The 14,295-nt window shown below is 41.5% G+C and overlaps 1 protein-coding gene across 3 annotated transcripts in view; it reads left to right on the forward strand.

Annotated features, from left to right (window-relative positions):
* Positions 1-14,295, forward strand: part of LOC106574139 (FH1/FH2 domain-containing protein 3) — a 273,559-nt gene that overhangs the window by 228,457 nt on the left and 30,807 nt on the right. For all 3 annotated transcript variants that reach the window (XM_082959703.1, XM_082959705.1, XM_082959707.1), the window contains exons 6-10: positions 1,161-1,255; positions 3,765-3,876; positions 9,988-10,082; positions 10,325-10,468; positions 10,713-10,969. In XM_082959703.1, coding sequence (XP_082815829.1) covers positions 1,161-1,255; positions 3,765-3,876; positions 9,988-10,082; positions 10,325-10,468; positions 10,713-10,969 — 703 coding nt within the window. The remainder of the gene's footprint in view (positions 1-1,160; positions 1,256-3,764; positions 3,877-9,987; positions 10,083-10,324; positions 10,469-10,712; positions 10,970-14,295) is intronic.

Raw genomic sequence — 14,295 nt, forward strand, 5'->3', positions numbered from 1 at the left:
GTTTTGATCAACATGTTGTTGTTTCCACAGTCAACTGGGCTCTGCTAATTATTTTAACACTTAGCAACCACCTATAGATACAGAACCCTCCATCACACAGACAGTTAGACACGGCAGATGAGAACAACCCAGTAAAAGAAAGAACACACTTGTTCAGTATATCTCTCTGTTGTTATCTGGCTTTCGTTCAACTGTAGATCATGTCTGTCATTATTTGGAATATCATTATTTTGACTTCATAGCAATCTGAAATGAATGGATATCTTCACTTTGTGTTCACATCATATGTTGTTGAACTTTCTGCTCATACAGTGTTGGTAACTTTGCATGAATGGGGGAATCTGTCTGTGTCCTCATAGTGTATGTCTGCAGTGCAGCTGGAGCTAGGTCAGAGGCACTCCAACATTAGTGACAATCTGGTTAGCATTATCTACATGTCAAGGAAAGGAAAGATCCCTTGTCTGCCACTATTGATGTTCTGTAGTTCCATCTCTCCCCCCCTCACTTTTCATCCCTCGCTCATTTCATTCATATGACTTGGTTTGGATTTGGTATTATTGGAAGTGGGGATTTTTCTTAATGTCTGGTGTTGTGTTTCTATGGTGATGTCCTTGCTGTCTCTCTCCTAAAGAGTTAGTTATCTCTTCCTAACTGGTCCAACATACTGTTCCTCACATGAGTCACTCTCTTTAGAGGCTTATAGAATTCTAAAGAGTATAGGGAAACATCAGTGAGGAAGTTTTTTCCCACTCTTGGGGGTGATGTGCAGGACAGATGGATATGGGTCTGTGCAGTCAGTCTTGTGGCAAAAAGAAGAGAATAACATAACTGGAATGGCAGATGTGTGTCTAACCTAGATAGAGGAAGAGGGGAGGGAGAGCCGCAACACTGCCTGCCATGGCACAGACAGAACTAGCCCCATCTTTCATTTGTTCCCTGGTATTTTTATGACAACTCATCAGGTTCATGTGCAACGGGCCCATTCTTGTAACCAAACACAGAGCTGCAGAAACAAGCATCTCTCTCTCTTTCTCTCCTTGTCTCTCTGCTCTCTCTCTCTCTCTCTCTCTCTCTCTCTCTCTCTCTCTCTCTCTCTCTCTCTCTCTCTCTCTCAATTCAATTCAATTCAACTCTCTCTCTCTCTCTCTGTCTCTCTCCAGCTCTGGGACAGATCATGCTGTATGTGGATGGAATGAATGGCCTCATAAGTCACAACGAAACCGTCCAATGGCTTTACACACTCGTTGGATCCAAGGTACAGTACGAAGTTCCCTGCAAAGGAAATATCATTGTACTTTTGCATTTGACCATAAAACAACTGTAAAACATGCAAGACCGACCTCCTTGGTGGTGTGACAGCTCTCCCCAATTCTCTGATGGCCAGGTCAATCTATTTTCTCCCCCAATCCCTCTCTATCTGTCCCCTCTCTCCTCTCTCTCTCTCTCGCTCTCTCTCTCTCTCTCTCTCGCTCTCTCTCTCTCTCTTTCTCTCTCTCTCTGTCTCTCTCTGTCCCCTCTCTCCTTCTCTCTCTCTGTTCCCTCTCTCCTTCTCTCACTCTCTCTGTCCTCTCTTTCTCTCTTGCCCACTCTATCTCTGTCCTTTCTATCTCTGTATTTCTCTCTCTCTCTCCCTCTTTCTCCTCTGGGCGAGAGTGTCTCTGTATTTCCTGCTCTAACCGATTCTTCTCTCCTCTGCTCCTTCTTCCTGGCCAAGTGTAACACACAGTATGTTTTTGATCATGTCCCGTTCAGGCACTCACTTTATTACACACAGATCTTCACATCCCTTCCTTTTTTTCTCTGTCTTTCTTTCTCTTTTCTGGCTTTACATTCTGGCTGTACCATGCCTCGGCATTATTCACCCCTACAAGTACAATCCCTGTTCCCTTATTTCCTATACATCCTCTATCAGGCCATTATCTCAATCACTCAGGGTTGTCAGAGCAGGAAAACCTCTTATTGGGCACTATGTAATGACACATTGAAACCCTATCAGTGGTTAACATGCATGCTGTACCTCGTTGGTCACATTTAAACCCTATCAGTGGTTAACACGCATGCTGCACCTCGTTGGTCACATTTAAACTCTATCAGTGGTTAACATGCATGCTGCACCTCGTTGGTCACATTTAAACCCTATCAGTGGTTAACATGCATGCTGCACCTCGTTGGTCACATTTAAACCCTATCAGTGGTTAACATGCATGCTGCACCTCGTTGGTCACATTTAAACTCTATCAGTGGTTAACATGCATGCTGCACCTCGTTGGTCACATTTAAACCCTATCAGTGGTTAACATGCATGCTGCACCTCGTTGGTCACATTTAAACCCTATCAGTGGTTAACACGCATGCTGCACCTCGTTGGTCACATTTAAACCCTATCAGTGGTTAACATGCATGCTGCACCTCGTTGGTCACATTTAACCCTATCAGTGGTTAACATGCATGCTGTACCTCGTTGGTCACATTTAAACCCTATCAGTGGTTAACATGCACGCTGTACCTCGTTGGTCACATTTAAACCCTATCAGTGGTTAACATGCATGCTGCACCTCGTTGGTCACATTTAAACCCTATCAGTGGTTAACATGCATGCTGTACCTCGTTGGTCACATTTAAACCCTATCAGTGGTTAACATGCATGCTGTACCTCGTTGGTCACATTTAAACCCTATCAGTGGTTAACATGCACGCTGCACCTCGTTGGTCACATTTAAACCCTATCAGTGATTAACATGCACGCTGCACCTCGTTGGTCACATTTAAACCCTATCAGTGGTTAACATGCACGCTGCACCTCGTTGGTCACATTTAAACCCTATCAGTGGTTAACATGCACGCTGTACCTCGTTGGTCACATTTAAACCCTATCAGTGGTTAACATGCACGCTGCACCTCGTTGGTCACATTTAAACCCTATCAGTGGTTAACATGCACGCTGTACCTCGTTGGTCACATTTAAACCCTATCAGTGGTTAACATGCACGCTGTACCTCGTTGGTCACATTTAAACCCTATCAGTGGTTAACATGCACGCTGCACCTCGTTGGTCACATTTAAACCCTATCAGTGGTTAACATGCATGCTGTACCTCGTTGGTCACATTTAAACCCTATCAGTGGTTAACATGAATGCTGCACCTCGTTGGTCACATTTAAACTCTATCAGTGGTTAACACGCATGCTGTACCTCGTTGGTCACATTTAAACCCTATCAGTGGTTAACATGCATGCTGCACCTCGTTGGTCACATTTAAACCCTACCAGTGGTTAACATGCATGCTGTACCTCGTTGGTCACATTTAAACCCTATCAGTGGTTAACATGCATGCTGCACCTCGTTGGTCACATTTAAACCCTATCAGTGGTTAACATGCATGCTGTACCTCGTTGGTCACATTTAAACCCTATCAGTGGTTAACATGCATGCTGCACCTCGTTGGTCACATTTAAACCCTATCAGTGGTTAACATGCATGCTGCACCTCGTTGGTCACATTTAAACCCTATCAGTGGTTAACATGCATGCTGCACCTCGTTAGTCACTGATGCCAAGGATGTTATGGCGCCTGTACAGTTATAACATGTAGAATGAGATTGGTATGGTCCCTGGTGCATAAAACCTGTTCTGCTCTGCTCTGCGGTGTGTGTGTGTGTGTGTGTGTGTGTGTGTGTGTGTGTGTGTGTGTGTGTGTGTGTGTGTGTGTGTGTGTGTGTGTGTGTGTGTGTGTGTGTGTGTGTGTGTGTGTGTGTGTGTGTGTAGTTCCGTCTGGTAGTGAAGACAGCTCTGAAACTGTTACTGGTGTTTGTGGAGTACACTGAACCCAACACTGCCCTGCTCATCCATGCTGTCAACACCGTGGACACCAAGAGAGGTAGGAAAGACCAGACCACTACCCTACACACACACACATTGTAGACACCACGGGAGGTAAGTGTGTGTGTTTATTGAAGAAGACTGTAACTCTCTCCTCTGGTGGGGTTTAGTTACCTGCCTCTGTAAAAGCTCCACATTGTGTCCTCTCCAGTAGTGGGGGGAGGTGTGTGTGTCTCCACTCTGTCTAAGCCCATCACTGCTGTGGCTGTGTAAAGGAGAGAGAACCTGATACCAGGAGCTCTGGGTGAGACTGAGATGGTCCATGACCCCACTGTCTGACTGCAGCGCTGCCTCTCACACACACACACACACACACACAGCTACTACTACTACCCTGGAAACTGTTCAGGACACTTGAGCTGCCTCCAACTAGTCCAACTGTACATGATCTACTCCTGATATCATTACTGTTTCAGCTTCTATTAGTCTAATATTACATGATCTACTCCTGATATCATTACTGTTTCAGCTTCTATTAGTCTAAAGTTACATGATCTACTCATGATATCATTACTGTTTCAGCTTCTATTAGTCTAATGTTACATGATCTACTCCAGATATCATTACTGTTTCAGCTTCTATTAGTCTAATATTACACAATCTACTACTGATATCATTAACATTTCAGCTTCTATTAGTTTAATATTACACAATCTACTACTGATATCATTACTGTTTCAGCTTCTATTAGTCTAATATTACACGATCTACTCCTGATATCATTACTGTTTCAGCTTCTATTAGTCTAATGTTACATGATCTACTCATTTTTTACATTTTACATTTTAGTCATTTAGCAGACGCTCTTATCCAGAGCGACTTACAGTAGTGAATACATACATTTCATACAATTTCATACATTTTTTTTTTTTTTTGCTGGCCCCCCGTGGGAATCGAACCCACAACCCTGGCGTTGCAAACACCATGCTCTACCAACTGAGCTACAGGGAAGGCTCCAGATATCATTACTGTTTCAGCTTCTATTAGTCTAATATTACACGATCTACTACTGATATCATTACTATTTCAGCTTCTATTAGTCTAATATTACACGATCTACTCCTGATATCATTACTGTTTCAGCTTCTATTAGTCTAATGTTACATGATCAACTCCAGATATCATTACTGTTTCAGCTTCTATTAGTCTAATATTACATGATCTACTACTGATATCATTACTGTTTCAGCTTCTATTAGTCTAATATTACACAATCTACTCCTGATATCATTACTGTTTCAGCTTCTATTAGTCTAATATTACACGATCTACTACTGATAGCATTACTGTTTCAGCTTCTATTAGTCTAATATTACACGATCTACTACTGATATCATTACGTTTCAGCTTCTATTAGTCTAATATTACCCAATCTACTACTGATATCATTACTGTTTCAGCTTCTATTAGTCTAATATTACACGATCTACTCCTGATATCATTGCTGTTTCAGCTTCTGTTAGTCTAATATTACACAATCTACTCCTGGTATCATTACTGTTTCAGCTTCTATTAGTCTATTATTACACGATCTACTACTGATGTCATTACGTTTCAGCTTCTATTAGTCTAATATTACACGATCTACTACTGATATCATTACTGTTTCAGCTTCTATTAGTCTAATATTACACGATCTACTCCTGATATCATTACTGTTTCAGCTTCTATTAGTCTGATATTACATGATCTACTCCTGATATCATTACTGTTTCAGCTTCTATTAGTCTAATATTACACGATCTACTCCTGATATTATTACTGTTTCAACTTCTATTAGTCTAATATTACACGATCTACTACTGATAGCATTACTGTTTCAGATTCTATTAGTCTAATTTTACACGATCTACTCCTGATATTATTACTGTTTCAACTTCTATTAGTCTAATATTACACAATCTACTACTGATAGCATTACTGTTTCAGCCTCTATTAGTCTAATATTACACGATCTACTCCTGATATCATTGCTGTTTCAGCTTCTATTAGTCTAATATTACATGATCTACTACTGATAGCATTACTGTTTCAGATTCTATTAGTCTAATTTTACACGATCTACTCCTGATATTATTACTGTTTCAACTTCTATTAGTCTAATATTACACAATCTACTACTGATAGCATTACTGTTTCAGCCTCTATTAGTCTAATATTACACGATCTACTCCTGATATCATTGCTGTTTCAGCTTCTATTAGTCTAATATTACATGATCTACTCCTGATATCATTACTGTTTCAGCTTCTATTAGTCTAATATTACATGATCTACTCCTGATATCATTACTGTTTCAACTTCTATTAGTCTAATATTACACAATCTACTACTGATAGCATTACTGTTTCAGCCTCTATTAGTCTAATATTACACGATCTACTCCTGATATCATTGCTGTTTCAGCTTCTATTAGTCTAATATTACATGATCTACTCCTGATATCATTACTGTTTCAGCTTCTATTAGTCTAATATTACATGATCTACTCCTGATATCATTACTGTTTCAGCTTCTATTAGTCTAATATTACACGATCTACTCCTGATATTATTACTGTTTCAACTTCTATTAGTCTAATATTACACGATCTACTACTGATAGCATTACTGTTTCAGATTCTATTAGTCTAATTTTACACGATCTACTCCTGATATTATTACTGTTTCAACTTCTATTAGTCTAATATTACACAATCTACTACTGATAGCATTACTGTTTCAGCCTCTATTAGTCTAATATTACACGATCTACTCCTGATATCATTGCTGTTTCAGCTTCTATTAGTCTAATATTACATGATCTACTCCTGATATCATTACTGTTTCAGCTTCTATTAGTCTAATGTTACATGATCTACTCCAGATATCATTACTGTTTCAGCTTCTATTAGTCTAATATTACACGATCTACTACTGATATCATTACGTTTCAGCTTCTATTAGTCTAATATTACACAATCTACTACTGATATCATTACTGTTTCAGCTTCTATTAGTCTAATATTACACGATCTACTCCTGATATCATTACTGTTTCAGCTTCCATTAGTCTAATGTTACATGATCTACTCCTGATATCATTACTGTTTCAGCTTCTATTAGTCTAATGTTACATGATCAACTCCAGATATCATTACTGTTTCAGCTTCTATTAGTCTAATATTACATGATCTACTACTGATATCATTACTGTTTCAGCTTCTATTAGTCTAATATTACACGATCTACTCCTGATATCATTACTGTTTCAGCTTCTATTAGTCTAATATTACACGATCTACTACTGATAGCATTACTGTTTCAGCTTCTATTAGTCTAATATTACACGATCTACTACTGATATCATTACGTTTCAGTTTCTATTAGTCTAATATTACACAATCTACTACTGATAGCATTACTGTTTCAGATTCTATTAGTCTAATTTTACACGATCTACTCCTGATATTATTACTGTTTCAACTTCTATTAGTCTAATATTACACAATCTACTACTGATAGCATTACTGTTTCAGCCTCTATTAGTCTAATATTACACGATCTACTCCTGATATCATTGCTGTTTCAGCTTCTATTAGTCTAATATTACATGATCTACTCCTGATATCATTACTGTTTCAGCTTCTATTAGTCTAATATTACATGATCTACTACTGATATCATTACTGTTTCAGCTTCTATTAGTCTAATATTACACAATGTACTCCTGATATCATTACTGTTTCAGCTTCTATTAGTCTAATATTACACAATCTACTCCTGATATCATTACTGTTTCAGCTTCTATTAGTCTAATATTACACGATCTACTCCTGATATCATTACTGTTTCAGCTTCTATTAGTCTAATATTACATGATCTACTCCTGATATCATTACTGTTTAAGCTTCTATTAGTCTAATATTACACAATCTACTACTGATATCATTACTGTTTCAGCTTCTATTAGTCTAATATTACACAATCTACTACTGATATCATTACTGTTTCAGCTTCTATTAGTCTAATATTACATGAGCTACTCCTGATATCATTACTATTTCAGCTTCTATTAGTCTAATATTACACGATCTACTACTGATATCATTAGTTTCAGCTTCTATTAGTCTAATATTACATGATCTACTCCTGATATCATTACTATTTCAGCTTCTATTAGTCTAATATTACACAATCTACTACTGATATCATTACTGTTTCAGCTTCTATTAGTCTAATATTACATGATCTACTCCTGATATCATTACTATTTCAGCTTCTATTAGTCTAATATTACACAATCTACTACTGATATCATTAGTTTCAGCTTCAATTAGTCTAATATTACATGATCTACTCCTGATATCCATATGGTTCCATTCAAAGTGTATTTTATATATATATATATATATATATATATATATATATATATATATATATATATATATATATATATATATATATATACACTGCTCAAAAAAACAAAGGGAACACTTAAACAACACAATGTAATTCCAAGTCAATCACACTTCTGTGAAATCAAACTGTCCACTTAGGAAGCGACACTGATTGACAATAAATTTCACATGCTGTTGTGCAAATGGAATAGACAACAGGTGGAAATTATAGGCAATTAGCAAGACACCCCCAATAAAGGAGTGGTTCGGCAGGTGGTGACCACAGACCACTTCTCAGTTCTTATGCTTCCTGGCTGATGTTTTGGTCACTTTTGAATGCTGGCGGTGCTTTCACTCTAGTGGTAGCATGAGACGGAGTCTACAACCCACACAAGTGGCTCAGGTAGTACAGCTCATCCAGGATGGCACATCAATGCGAGCTGTGGCAGGAAGGTTTGCTGTGTCTGTCAGCGTAGTGTCCAGAGCATGGAGGCGCTACCAGGAGACAGGCCAGTACATCAGGAGACGTGGAGGAGGCCGTAGGAGGGCAACAACCCAGCAGCAGGACCGCTACCTCCTCCTTTGTGCAAGGAGGAGCAGGAGGAGCACTGCCAGAGCCCTGCAAAATGACCTCCAGTAGGCCACAAATGTGCATGTTTCTGCTCAAACGGTTAGAAACAGACTCCTTGAGGGTGGTATGAGGGCCCGACGTCCACAGGTTGGGGTTTTGCTTACAGCTTAACACCGTGCAGGACGTTTGGCATTTGCCAGAAAACACCAAGATTGGCAAATTCGCCACTGGCGCCCTGTGCTCTTCACAGATGAAGCAGGTTCACACTGAGCACATGTGACAGACATGACAGAGTCTGGAGACGCCGTGGAGAACGTTCTGCTGCCTGCAACATCCTCCAGCATGACCGGTTTGGCGGTGGGTCAGTCATGGTGTGGGGTGGCATTTCTTTGGGGGGCCGCACAGCCCTCCATGTGCTCGCCAGAGGTAGCCTGACTGCCATTAGGTACCGAGATGAGATCCTCAGACCCCTTGTGAGACCATATGCTGGTGCGGTTGGCCCTGGGTTCCTCCTAATGCAAGACAATGCTAGACCTCATGTGGCTGGAGTGTGTCAGCAGTTCCTGCAAGAGGAAGGCATTGATGCTACGGACTGGCCCGCCCGTTCCCCAGACCTGAATCCAATTGAGCACATCTGGGACATCATGTCTCGCTCCATCCACCAACGCCACGTTGCACCACAGACTGTCCAGGAGTTGGCGGATGCTTTAGTCCAGGTCTGGGAGGAGATCCCTCAGGAGACCATCCGTCACCTCATCAGGAGCATGCCCAGGCGTTGTAGGGAGGTCATACAGGCACGTGGAGGCCACACACACTACTGAGCCTCATTTTGACTTGTTTTAAGGACATTACATCAAAGTTGGATCAGCCTGTAGTGTGGTTTTCCACTTTAATTTTGAGTGTGACTCCAAATCCAGACCTCCATGGGTTGATAAATTGGATTTCCATTGATTATTTTTGTGTGATTTTGTTGTCAGCACATTCAACTATGTAAAGAAAAAAGTATTTAATAAGATTATTTCATTCATTCAGATCTAGGATGTGTTATGTTAGTGTTCCCTTTATTTTTTTGAGCAGTGTATATGGTTAATTTGAATGCAGAGCATAGTTGGATTGTAGTACCTTTGGACCGACTGTGTGGTGAATGCTTTGTGGTGCAGGCTGTAAGCTGTGGTCCAATGCCATGGAGATTCTGGAGGAGAAGGATGGGGTGGACACAGAGCTGCTGGTGTATGCCATGACCCTCATCAACAAGGTCGGTCTCTCTTTATTCCTCTCTCTCTCTTCATCTCTTTTTCACTCTCTCTCTACATCTTTTTCTCTCTCTACATTTGACTCACATCTCTTTGTCTTTTATTTCTTTCTCTCTTTCTACATCTCTCTCTCTAAATACATCTCTCTCTACATCTCTCTCTTTACAATTATCTCTCTCTCTCTCTCTCTCTATCACTCTCTCTCTCCCCCTCCCAAATGATGACATTTGTGTGTTTGTTTCAGACTCTAGCGGGCCTGCCTGACCAGGACTCATTCTATGACGTGGTGGACTGTTTGGAGGAGCAGGGCATGGAGGCCATGTCTCAGAGACACCGTAGCAGGAAGGGAACAGACCTGGACCTCATGGAGCAGTTTAACATTTACGAGGTACCTCCACCTCCTCGGCTTAGTGGAATTCACTTCCTGGCTTAGCCACTTAACTAGTTTGTTGTAGAAACACTACCAGAGCGCTATAGGTGCAAAACTTGGTCAAATATACAAATAAATACTTGACAAGCTTGATTTAGTTGGTCCTCAATAGGACCAATGGAATAGTCCTAAAGTGTTGACCCATGTCTGCTAGGGACCTCATGTCCCCTGCTAGTCTAACTGTTCCCTGTTGTGCCTCCAGACTGCTCTGCGCCACGAGGACGGGGACGACGAGAGCCAGCCGCCTACCGTGGGTCGGAAGAACCGGCGGCGTGCCAGCGTGGGGGGCACCAACGACCGGCGAGGCCTGGAGAGGAGACGAAGCCGGAGACACTCCCTCCAGAACGGGAGAGGCCTCACCTCGGCCCCCGCTTCCCCCAGCAGCCCTCACTCTCACGGGGGACACAACAGTAGCTTCCTGCCCTTCGGAGGCCAGGGCATCGACGACGTCAGCGAGAGGTGAGTTGGAGCAGAGGAGAGTGGGTGATGGGGGGGCAAACAGGAGAAGGGGAGGGGGAGAGGTAGAAAGTGTGAATGGGTTAAAGGGAGAAGCATATCCCTGCTTCTGTTGTTAACTGAAACTTGCCAATATGATCTTAAATGGTCAGCTGAAATTCTTCGGTTTATTTTTACTTCACTACCCAGAGAAGTCAGCTGTGAGGAACGGGAAAACACACAGATGATTCTGGATCCACGATACAGTTCAGAACAGGAAAGGGTTTGACTGCCAGTGTTGTATTACGTTACAGTCTTAGACAGATGTGTGTGTTCCAACCAGAGCCAATATGAATGAAGAATGTCATGATATAGTAATACAAGAGAGACAGAGCATGGGCTGCTGTTTCAAAGTGACGTTTAGATTCATCTTCAGACTGTCAATGTTTTGTGACCTCGTGGAGCTGCTGAAGGAAATAGGAAGCTTCTCTAAACAGTGATAGGAGTTATTAGGAGTTATTATTAATTATTAGGAGTTATTATTGGTTATTAGGAGCTATTATTAGTTATTACTGTGCTCGTGTCCCAAATGGCACCCTATTACCTATGTAGTGCACTACTTTTGGCACTAAAGGTACCATTTGGGATGCATCCCTGTATGTGTCCTATCTGTCACAAGTCATGTTTCCCTTTGAGGGAGTGTTTAGTGAATTTATAGTACAGTATAGTACATCTAATATGATAAGAAGTTCTCTGTTAGCCACCACAGGTACATTACATTTAAACATGTTGGCCATTTGGCAGACGCTCTTCTCCAGAGTGACTTACAGTCGGTGCATTCAACTAAGTTAAATAAGGCAACCACATATCACAGTCATTAAACCTTACTCATAACCTTCCTGTTTCAAGATGAAGGACCAATAATGTAAAACTATACTACAGTGCCTTCAGAAAGTATTCATTCCCCTTGACTTATTACACATTGTGTTGTGTTTCAGCCTGAATTCAAAAGTCAATACATTTTTTTCTCTCTCTCATCCATCTCCACACACTACCCCATAATGACCAAGTGAAAACATGTTTTTAGAAATGTTTGCAAATGTATTGAAATTGAAATACTGCAATATCTAATTTACATAAGTATTCACACCCCTGAGTCAATACTTTGTTGAAGCAGCTTTGGCAGCGATTTCAGCTGTGAATCTTTCTGGGTAAGTCTCTAAGAGCTTTCCACAACTGGATTGTGTAACATTTGCCCATTATTCTTTTCAAAATTCTTCAAGCTCTGTCAAATTGGTTGTTAATTATTGCTAGACAACAATTTTCAGGTCTTGCCATAGATTTTAAAACCGATTTGTAAGTCTAAACTGTAACTGGGCCACTCAGGAACATTCACTGTCTTCTTGCTAAGCAACTCCAAAGTAGATTTGGCCTTGTTTTAGGTTATTGTCCTTCTGAAAGATGAATTCATCTCCCAGTGTCTGGTGATAAGCAGACTGAACTAAGTTTTCCTCTAGGATTTAGCTCCATTCAATTTATTTTTTATCCTGAAAAATGATAAGCATACCCATAACATGATGCAGCCACCACTATGCTTAAAAATATGGAGATTGGTACAATGTGTTGTATTAATCAATCAATCAATCAAATTTATTTTTATATAGCCCTTCGTACATCAGCTGATATCTCAAAGTGCTGTACAGAAACCCAGCCTAAAACCCCAAACAGCAAGCAAAGCATGTGAAAGAAGCACGGTGGCTAGGAAAAACTCCCTAGGAAAAACTCCCTAGAAAGGCCAAAAACCTAGGAAGAAACCTAGAGAGGAACCAGGCTATGAGGGATGGCCAGTCCTCTTCTGGCTGTGCAGGGTGGATATTATAACAGAACATGGTCAAGATGTTAAAATGTTAAAATGTTCATAAATGACCAGCATGGTCAAATAATAATAATCATAGTAGTTGTCGAGGGTGCAACAAGCACGTCCGGTGAACAGGTCAGGGTTCCATAGCCGCAGGCAGAACAGTTGAAACTGGAGCAGCAGCACGGCCAGGTGGACTGGGGACAGCAAGGAGTCATCATACCAGGTAGTCTTGAGGCATGGTCCTAGGGCTCAGGTCCTCCGAGAGAAAGACAGAAAGAGAGAAAGAGAGAATTAGAGAGAGCATATTTAAATTCACACAGGACACCGGATAAGACAAGAGAAATACTCCAGATGTAACAGACTGACCCTAGCCCCCCGACACATAAACTACTGCAGCATAAATACTGGAGGCTGAGACAGGAGGGATCAGAAGACACTGTGGCCCCATCCGATGATACCCCCGGACAGGGCCAAACAGGCAGGATATAACCCCACCCACTTTGCCAAAGCACAGCCCCCACACCACTAGAGGGATGTCTCCAACCACCAACTTACCGTCCTAAGACAAGGCCGAGTATAGCCCACAACGATCTCCGCCATGGCACAACCCAAGGGGGGGCGCCAACCCAGACAGGAAGACCACGTCAGTGACTCAACCCACTCAAGTGACGCACCCCTCCCATGGACGGCATGGAAGAACACCAGTAAGCCAGTGACTCAGCCCCTGTAAAAGGGTTAGAGGCAGAGAATCCCAGTGGAAAGAGGGGAACCGGCAAGGCAGAGACAGCAAGGGCGGTTCGTTGCTCCAGCCTTTCCGTTCACCTTCACACTCCTGGGCCAGACTATACTTAATCATAGGACCTACTGAAGAGATAAGTCTTCAGTAAAGACTTAAAGGTTGAGACTGAGTCTGCGTCTCTCACATTGGTAGGCAGACCATTCCATAAAAATGGAGCTCTATAGGAGAAAGCCCTACCTCCAGCCGTTTGCTTAGAAATTCTAGGGACAATTAGGAGGCCTGCGTCTTGTGACCGTAGCGTACGTGTAGGTATGTACGGCAGGACCAAATCGGAAAGATAGGTAGGAGCAAGCCCATGTAATGCTTTGTAGGTTAGCAGTAAAACCTTGAATTATTAGATTTGCCCCAAACATAAAACTTTATATTCAGGACAAAAAGGGAATTGCTTTGCCACATTTTTTGCAGTATTACTTTAGTGCCTTGCTGCAAACAGGATGCATGTTTGGGAATATTTCAATGTCTGCTTTTTTATTTTGACCTATCGACCAATAGGCGCGAGGCATTGGAAAACCTCCCTGGTCTTTGTGGTTAAATAGGTTTTTCAAATTCACTGCTCTACTTAGGGACCGTACAGATAATTGTATGTGTGGGGTACAGAGATGAGGTAATCATTCAAAAATCATGTTAAACTGTCACAGTTGTCGAAAGGAGAAGCGGACCAAAGTGCAGCGTGTGTGTCGTTCCACATTT

The sequence above is a fragment of the Salmo salar genome, chromosome 02 (assembly GCF_965601325.2).
Source record: "Salmo salar chromosome 02, fSalSal1, whole genome shotgun sequence".
Classification (NCBI taxonomy): Eukaryota; Metazoa; Chordata; class Actinopteri; order Salmoniformes; family Salmonidae; genus Salmo; species Salmo salar.